At 38.5% G+C, this 9,121-nt stretch overlaps 1 protein-coding gene across 1 annotated transcript; it reads left to right on the top strand.

The window, feature by feature from the left end:
- The first annotated feature begins 471 nt into the window (after positions 1-471).
- On the top strand, positions 472-8,249 carry PTGS2 (prostaglandin-endoperoxide synthase 2). Its single transcript, XM_024751187.1, has 10 exons — positions 472-771; positions 2,185-2,301; positions 2,419-2,562; positions 3,248-3,391; positions 3,817-3,998; positions 4,630-4,713; positions 4,826-5,072; positions 5,327-5,613; positions 6,095-6,242; positions 6,390-8,249. The coding sequence occupies exons 1-10, from the start codon at positions 720-722 to the stop codon at positions 6,797-6,799; spliced, it is 1,815 nt and encodes a 604-aa protein (XP_024606955.1). The 5' UTR covers positions 472-719; the 3' UTR covers positions 6,800-8,249.
- The last annotated feature ends 872 nt before the right edge of the window (positions 8,250-9,121 follow it).

The following is a 9,121-nucleotide window of genomic DNA, read 5'->3' as shown; positions in this document are numbered from 1 at the left end:
ACACGTCTGAAATACACGACATGAGTAAAACATGTCAGCCTTTCTTGGACCCACTCTCCCCAGTCTGTCCAGACTGTGTCTTCTTCGGCCCCCCAAAGCCTAGGGACCAGACCAGGGGGCGGGGGCGCGCAAGGGGATTCCCTGCGCTCCGGAACCTCCAGGCTCCTCTGATTCCGGGAAAGGAAGACCAGGGGGCCGCCCTTCCCCCGCAAGAAGATCTGCCTCGGCATCTGGTCTTGGAAGCCTGGGTCAAAGACCCGAAAGAAGGAAAGGAATCTGGCGCGAAGCCCGGCGCCGAGGGCGGAGAAACCCAGGGAGGGAGGGGCTCAGGAAGATCGAAGTGGGGAGGGGGCGATCCGCTTTGCACCCACCTTGGGGAAGCCGAGCGCAACCTCCCAGGTTTCCGATTTTCCAGTTTCCGTGGATAAAAAAAATCCTACCCCGACCCGGGCGGGTCTTACGCAATTATTTAAGTGGAGAGACGGAGGAAAAGTTTTGGAGGGGTGGAAGGAAAGGCGGAAAGAAACAGTCATGCCGTCACGTGGGCTGTTTTCACGCATAAAAGGAAGGTCCTCTCCGTTAGCTTCCAGTTGTCAAACGACTCGCAGCGACCGTCAGAGGACGCTCAGGAACTCCGTACCGCGCCTTCCTCCAACTGGACAGGCGGGACTCACACAACGCAACGCCTCTGCCGGTCCCGCGCCCCTCCCGCAGCCGAGATGCTCGCCCGCGCGCTGCTGCTCTGCGCCGCCCTGGCGCTCTGTGGTGCAGGTGAGTGAGTACCTGGGCGCCCGGCACCTGGGACTCCGCGGCTCCGTACACCCGGGTCGAGTTTCCGCTCTGACCTCTCCAGGGAACTCTAGGTATTCTGAATACCCTCGGAAGACAGAGGCTGTATGGCTTTGTAAAGAGGCTGGACCACTCGAGTCCAAATAAACTGGACGGACAGCTCAGCTTTGCCATCAGCTCTGATCATCATGGGTCACTTACTTAACCCGTCCGAGTCTCACTTTTCTCATCTGCTAAATAGGAATAGTGATACTAATTTGCAGGTTGTCATAAGACAGAATCTGATCAATATATGCCGAGATGTTTTGTTTTTAATAGTACCTACTGTTATTGAATGGAAATAATTGTGTTAAATACCCTAGTTAGTGCTTTCCTGCCCCAGGGAAGTCCAGATTGTTTTTTCAGGTAAGCAAAATGTTTAAAAATGAAGCTGTTTTTACTTTGAAATTTTCTCTACTTTTTTTTTTGGCTGCACTGCGCAGCTTGCGGGATCTTAGTTTCTTGACCAGGGATGGAACCCAGGCCCTCAGCAGTGAGAGCAGTCTTAACCATTGGATGGCCTGGGAATTCCCTGTTTTGTTTTTGTTTAATGTAAATTAAGTCATGCCACTTTAATACTGTAAGCCATTCAATGATTTCCCTTGACACATGGAATAAAACCCAAATTCCCATAAGACCCACATGATCTGCCTTTGCCTTTTCTGAACTCACCTTCCACCTCTCCTCCTAGCTTTGCTTCTGCCACACTCTCTCAAATACGCCTCAGGGCCTTTTCACTAGTTTTCCTCTCAACTTGGAATGTTCTTTGTCCAGATCTTTCAACAGCTTTGAGTTCTGACAAAAACAAAAAGGAAACAACAAAAAAAACACTTAAATTTTGATTAATGTACTAGATCAATTAACTTTAATTTTGGAAGTCCTACTTCTTTGAGCCTCTTAAAAAGGCTAATTTGAACATCTAAAAAGTTACAAAGAAAAGCTTAGCAACATTCCACCAATATGTCTGGTGGAATATTCTGTTACCTTTATTTAGAATAGGAAGTTGGTATTTCTACATTATAACCATTCTGTGAGGCAAGCCAAAAAAAAAATTGTTTTCCCATGACTACCTGTATATTTTTTGAACTTTTTTATCATAAAGTTGAATCATAGTAAGTAAAACAATTAAATGTTTAAGTCAAGATTAAGACACTGAAGAATGATTTATTCACTGTCTTTACTTTCTTTTTTTTAAATTCGGGTATAGTTGTTTTACAATGTTGTGTTAATTTTTACTGTACAGTGAAGTGGAGTTCCCTGTGCAATACAGCAGGTTCTTATTAGTTATCTATTTTATACATGTTATGTCATATATATGACATATATATCAATCTCATTGTCTTTACTTTATTGTAGCAAATCCTTGCTGTTCCAGTCCATGCCAGAATCGAGGTGTATGTATGAGCATAGGATTTGACCAGTATAAATGTGACTGTACCCGAACAGGATTCTATGGTGAAAACTGTACCACACGTAAGTTTGTTTTTGGGTGCCCTCATTTGGAATGGGGATATATACAGTTTATCATTTTACAGAATTGTGTCTTATAATGAGGTCCCATTAATTTCTCTCTTTTTTTTCTCTTTGCAGCTGAATTTCTGACAAGAATAAAATTATTCCTGAAACCCACTCCAAACACAGTGCACTACATACTTACGCACTTCAAGGGAGTCTGGAACATTGTCAATAACATTCCCTTCCTGCAGAATATGATTATGAGATATGTGTTGATATGTAAGTACAAATCACTTTCTAGGGCTTTCAGCGGCCTCAAAGAAAAATGTACTTTATAAAACTTTAGATTTTTAAACTTAATCCAAAACATTTAAATATACCATTTTAGTTTACCTTCTGTCTTAATGGCCAGAAATATTGACATCTGAATCCCTTCAAGTTTATAAAGTTCTGTCTCTCAGTCAGAATTCTACTTAAAATCCTGCATACCTGCATACCTCCTCTAACCTTCACTGTTCTTGACAGTTTGTGAAGGAAGTGTGGTCTAGTTGTTTATTGAATGCCCATGGGCCACAGAATTGCACCCATTAAAATAAATGGATAATTTGGATTGGGGTCAGCAAGAAAATACCTTTATTTCTGAAGTGAGTGTCAAGCCCAGACATTCCTCATAGGCCTCTTCAGCAGTAAGTGGATGGTTATTTGAAAAATCAAGATGGCTGGACCATACTGTCTTCTGTAAAGTATATATACGTTATCAAAGATGCATGTTAATGAATCATTCTTTCCTCTTTTTTGAGTACCAGTGGCCGTTGGCTTTAAAGTATAACTGTTTTAAAATAGAGTATCTTTGTTGGAATTAAATTCACTCTAGTGCCACTTTGCATATTTTACAATAAAAATGAACATTGATTTGCCTTGCATATGGGAGCAAATAATGTTTTTTTTTCCCCTCAAATTTCAGCGAGATCACATCTGATTGACAGCCCTCCAACTTATAATGTGCACTACGGCTATAAAAGCTGGGAAGCCTTTTCTAACCTGTCCTATTACACCAGAGTTCTTCCTCCTGTGCCTGATGACTGCCCAACACCCATGGGTGTCAAAGGTGAGTGAGAGGAAGCAGTTAGAGATGTATTAACTGTAACTGGGATTGGATTGCTACCTAGAAAATTTGACCATAAACTATGATTTATTTGTTAATAAAACCATTTTTTCCTTATGGATATCTCTGGAGATTTTTTGAAAGTGTGAGTCCATGTAAACTACTCCATGAAAGTGAATGGGCATTTTGGTATAATGTCATGATGTTTTCAAATTCTATCATTAAAACTGAATTAATATTAAACAAAATAGATTAAAATATTCAATAAGAAGTTGTTCCCCTGTGTTTTAGAACTTCCATTTATATTATGATCCTGTTCAAAGTTGTACTTCTCCTGTAAGTGAAAAAGTCCCTGGTTAATTGACAGTCACTCTCTGCTTCCTTGAATATATAGATGGATTCTTACCTTAGGCTTTCTCATTTTTCAGGGAGGAAAGAGCTTCCTGATTCGAAAGAAGTTGTGGAAAAAGTACTTCTAAGAAGAAAGTTCATCCCTGATCCCCAGGGCACAAATATGATGTTTGCGTTCTTTGCCCAGCACTTCACCCATCAATTTTTCAAGACAGATCATAAGCGAGGACCAGCTTTCACCACGGGACAGAGCCATGGGGTAAGACAGAGTTAAATCAAAATTAGTAGCAAATCATAGTTCTATCTATAAAAACCTTAAATGGAGTTTCCATTTTAATTCACTGGTTTGGTAAAAATACAAAAACAAACACACAGACACACATACTTACATACATATATACAGATTATTATTTGTAGTTTGGCTCTTATATTTTTAGTTTAAAATATTGGCACTGCAAAAGGTTGTCTTCAAAAACATTTGTACCCTGATTATGCTGCCTTAAATATTATAAGGTGAGATTTTTGCAGCATTATTATCTCTTGGATTTCAGTGACATAGCTTCAAGTTATTGATAAGAATTTTATATCAAACATTTTCTGCTTCTTTTTAAAAGAAATACCATATAGTTATAGTGAAATTTATGATATAAGCTCCATATGAGACACTAATAGGTGACATATTTAGGAGACATATTTAGGTTTGTAGGTTTTAGTAGCTTCAGTGGATAAACAAGTTAATTTATTATTTTGTGGCTGTGAAAAATGTGTTATTGAAAAATTTTAATTAAAGCAAACTAAATCATCAAGTTATTTAGTGATAAATACATCATAGACACTTTACATAAGAATAAACAACAGCAACAAATTAAAAATTTTCCATAATCTTCTAGGTGGATTTAAATCATGTTTACGGTGAATCTTTGGAGAGACAGCATAAACTGCGCCTTTTCAAGGATGGAAAAATGAAATATCAGGTTTGTTCCATTTAAAAATTAAGAATTAGTTATGACTCACTACCCACCTATGTTCAAAATCTCTTATGATTAAAATTTGTTTCTTACCTCTTTTGTTACTGTTATTTTTTAGATAATTGGTGGTGAAATGTATCCTCCCACAGTCAAAGATACTCAGGTCGAGATGATCTACCCCCCTCATGTTCCTGAACACCTGCGGTTTGCTGTGGGGCAGGAAGTCTTTGGTCTGGTGCCTGGTCTGATGATGTATGCCACAATTTGGCTGCGGGAACACAACAGAGTGTGTGATGTTCTTAAACATGAGCATCCAGAATGGGACGATGAGCGGTTGTTCCAGACAAGTAGGCTAATACTGATAGGTAAGCAAGAAGGGCAAATCATTTAAATAAAATCCTCTTCCCCAGAGAAAACTAACTTTGCTAGGTTTTCAGTAATTCTGGGGGAGTGTAGTACATGTAAAATCACCTGCTCCATATTCATTCAATTCCTGAGCTTTTGATGGTAAAAAAGAAAATATAAAAGTGAAGGAATGGCAAATTAACAATTGCATTTTGGTTTCTTGAATGTTTGTGAGAAGAAATTCATGTTCTAAATTTTTCTTTTGTGCCAATAGGAGAAACTATTAAGATTGTGATTGAAGACTATGTACAGCACCTGAGTGGCTATCACTTCAAACTGAAGTTTGACCCAGAGCTGCTTTTTAACCAACAATTCCAGTACCAAAACCGTATTGCTGCTGAGTTTAACACACTCTACCACTGGCATCCCCTTCTGCCTGACACCTTTCAGATTGATGGCCAGGACTACAAGTATCAGCAATTTGTCTATAACAACTCCCTCTTACTGGAACACGGCCTCACTCAGTTTGTTGAATCATTTACCAGGCAAATTGCTGGCAGGGTAAGCATTATTATTGAAAAACAAAACAAAACAAAGGACTTGTCAGTAACTAGAATTTCTGCTGCAGAAATGATTTTTCTTAAACTTACTAAAAGAGTAATTATTTGCTAGTAATATTCTTTCCTTGAAATAAGAAGCCTAACATATAATCTCGATTATAATATAATGTTACCATTATAATCTAGATCATAGAAATATTCTATAAATATTCCAAACTTACAGTTTAGGTCTCAGCTGGGAGCTGGGGCATCAGTCTTATGTACTTGGTACCCAAGGGATGCTTTTAAAATAGAAATCTGGGAATTCCTTGGTGGTCCAGTGGTTAGGACTTCACACTCTCACTGCCGAGGGCCCAGGTTCAATCTCTGGTCAGGGAACTAAAATCCTACAAGCTGTGCAGCACGGCCAAAAAAAGAAAAAAAAAAATCTTAAATATGCCTAAAACTCAATTGTGTTCTACAATGTAATTCATTTTCAACAGGTTGCTGGTGGTAGGAATCTTCCAGTTGCAGTAGAGAAAGTATCAAAGGCTTCAATTGACCACAGCAGAGAGATGAAATACCAGTCTTTTAATGAGTACCGCAAACGCTTTCTGCTGAAGCCTTATAAATCATTTGAAGAACTTACAGGTGAGAAACAGTTTCTAAACTTCTTCAAAGAGTCAAGGGGCAAATGAAAACAGCAGAAGTTGAAAGGAAATTGAGCAAAGGGTAAGACTTTTTTTATTTTGTAAAAGTTTTACATTGGTTGTATCTCTGTCCTTGTCACCTTCACAGGAGAGAAGGAAATGGCTGCGGAGTTAGAAGTGCTCTACGGTGACATTGATGCCATGGAGCTGTATCCTGCTCTTCTGGTAGAAAAGCCTCGACCAGACGCCATCTTTGGGGAGACCATGGTAGAAGTTGGAGCACCATTCTCCTTGAAAGGACTTATGGGTAATCCTATATGTTCTCCTGAGTACTGGAAGCCTAGCACTTTTGGTGGAGAAGTAGGTTTTAAAATCATCAAGACTGCCTCAATTCAGTCTCTCATCTGCAATAATGTGAAAGGCTGTCCTTTTACCTCATTCAGTGTTCAAGATCCACAGCTCACCAAAACAGTCACCATTAATGCAAGCTCTTCCCACTCTGGACTAGATGATATCAACCCCACAGTACTACTAAAAGAACGTTCAGCTGAACTGTAGAAACTGATTGATCATATTTATTTATTTATATGAACTATTTCTTTTAACTTAATTATTTAATATTTATGTTAAACTCCTTGTGTTACTTAACATCTCTGTTAAGGAGAAAGGGGTCATACTTGTGAAGATTTTCATGTTGATTTTAAAGATGTCTTCAAGTTAAAGGGGGAAAACAGTTTTCATCCTTTTGTACAATCCAATGAGAAATGAGTGTGACATCTTTTTACTTGAATTTCAACTTATAATAAGAACAAAAGCTAAGATGTTTGAACATTTAAATGCTGTTACAAGATGACAAAATGCTGCACATTTCTTTCTACACTATCGATATTTCCAAGGTGTCTTCCATGATGTGTGAGAAGCAGCTACCTACTCAATGATCATTTTATGATCTTTTAGCCATTTTCTGATCAGTTTACTTCTATTTTGTTTTCCTGGTTTTAAGGTCTGAGTTTGTCTTTCTTTGGACTCTATACTTTCTTACCTGAACTTATGCAGGTTTTCAGGAAAAGCTCAGCTCAGGAGTACTACAGAAGGCCTTTACAAGAAGGTATACACTCATTTTAAGTGAAAGGCAGAGAACTTTGTGAATAATTTAAAACCAAAGTAGCCTTGTAGAGGCTAATAGCTTAGAACTGTAGGGGGTTCTCACTTAAAAACAAAACTTAATTGCTGAATAGTTCCCAGGAAGACAATGCTTCTTTTCCACAGCTCATTGTCAGCTGACATTTTCTGGTACTGTATATTAATTTAATTTATTGAAGACTATTATTTATGTCTTCTTAGGATGGTTATTATAAACTGGGTTTAAGGCGGCATTGATTTTTTTTTCTGCATTATATCAGAATCAATGTATCTTTTGGGATTACCTCTGAATTATTAATACAAGATAAGTAATTGGCTTAAGATTTGTGAATAAATTTATTTAGGAATCCAACTTTGGTATACTTAGATGTAAAGCCCACAGAGAATGTTGTGTCTCATTAGCCTGGATGTGCTATAAGACTGATATTTTGTACATTTTTGAGGGACCTGTGGACGTTTCATTAATTCATTGACCCATAACTTGCTGGGGGGACATTCCGTGCAAAGAACTGTGGGTTTTAATATTTTTAAATCAAGCACTGACTACAGACAACATCAGTATTTATGTAAATAATTGAAAAAGTATGCCTCAGGCAGAGGGAGAAAATAAAATTTCATTAAAGAGAAATAACTCAGGGGAACTTTTAAGGTTTTATGTTATTGTTAAGAAAGAATCAATAGTAGAAGGGCTTGTATAAAAAACTGTTAACTTGATTTAAAAAAACTGATTTGTTAATATCTGAATGACTGAATCTGGGAATTTGGAATATGTGTTGAATGTTTTGGTGCCTCAGACAAATGTATGATTAAATTAATTTATGTAAACTGTATGTGTTGAAACAAATGTCTGTTTATTTTTGTACTATTTAAGAACTGAAAATCTCTTCTAAAATAAACTTTGATTGTTGCTGTATATCTTTGTCATGAGATGATTTCTGTAAGGCATTATTATTCTCCTATCTCCAAACTGGACTGGCCCTTAATGAAATGGTTCTGCCCTCAGTCATACAGAGGCTTCTTAAGGTCACTATAATCTCTCATTCACGGCAACACTGTATTAGAAAATGTGTGCTCTGTGCTATAGGGGATAGCCACAGATTTGTTTTCATTGCCTAGTCTTAGGAGAGGAAAAAAAAAAAAAAAGTATACAAAAGGCAAAGAATAAGAGAAAGTTACTAAGGAGGTACAAAATTTTTTTTTTTTTTGCGGTATATGGGCCTCTCACTGTTGTGGCCTCTCCCGTTGCGGAGCACAGGCTCCGGACGCGCAGGCTCAGCGGCCATGGCTCACGGGCCCAGCCGCTCCACGGCATGTGGGATCTTCCCGGACTGGGGCACGAACCCGTGTCCCCTGCATCGGCAGGCGGACTCTCAACCACTGTGCCACCAGGGAAGCCCAGGAGGTACAAAATTTAACAGGAAGTTCAAAGAGGGAAAGATTATGTTCAGTTGGGTAAATAATTGAAACCTGGCTCATTGGCTTCTGTCATTCCCTACTCTTGACATCTTGGTAATTTCAATATCCACATAGACTGCATACTTAACATCCTGCTTGGGCTCTCTTGTCCTCAACTCCAGTGTTGCCTTCTTCCATAGTTCCTATGGTCATACAGACCTTGATCTCATCATTAATTACTGCACCATTTCCAAAATTTTCATTTCAATCATCTTCCTTTATTCCCAACACTTCCAGCTCACTTATTTTAGTACTTACACTCTAACATCTAACTTCAGTTTC

The sequence above is a fragment of the Neophocaena asiaeorientalis genome, unplaced genomic scaffold, assembly GCF_003031525.2.
Source record: "Neophocaena asiaeorientalis asiaeorientalis breed wild unplaced genomic scaffold, Neophocaena_asiaeorientalis_V1.1 scaffold67, whole genome shotgun sequence".
Lineage (NCBI taxonomy): Eukaryota > Metazoa > Chordata > Mammalia > Artiodactyla > Phocoenidae > Neophocaena > Neophocaena asiaeorientalis.
The sequence above is the reverse complement of the archived record's forward strand: the minus strand, read 5'-3'. Positions and strand labels throughout refer to the sequence as shown.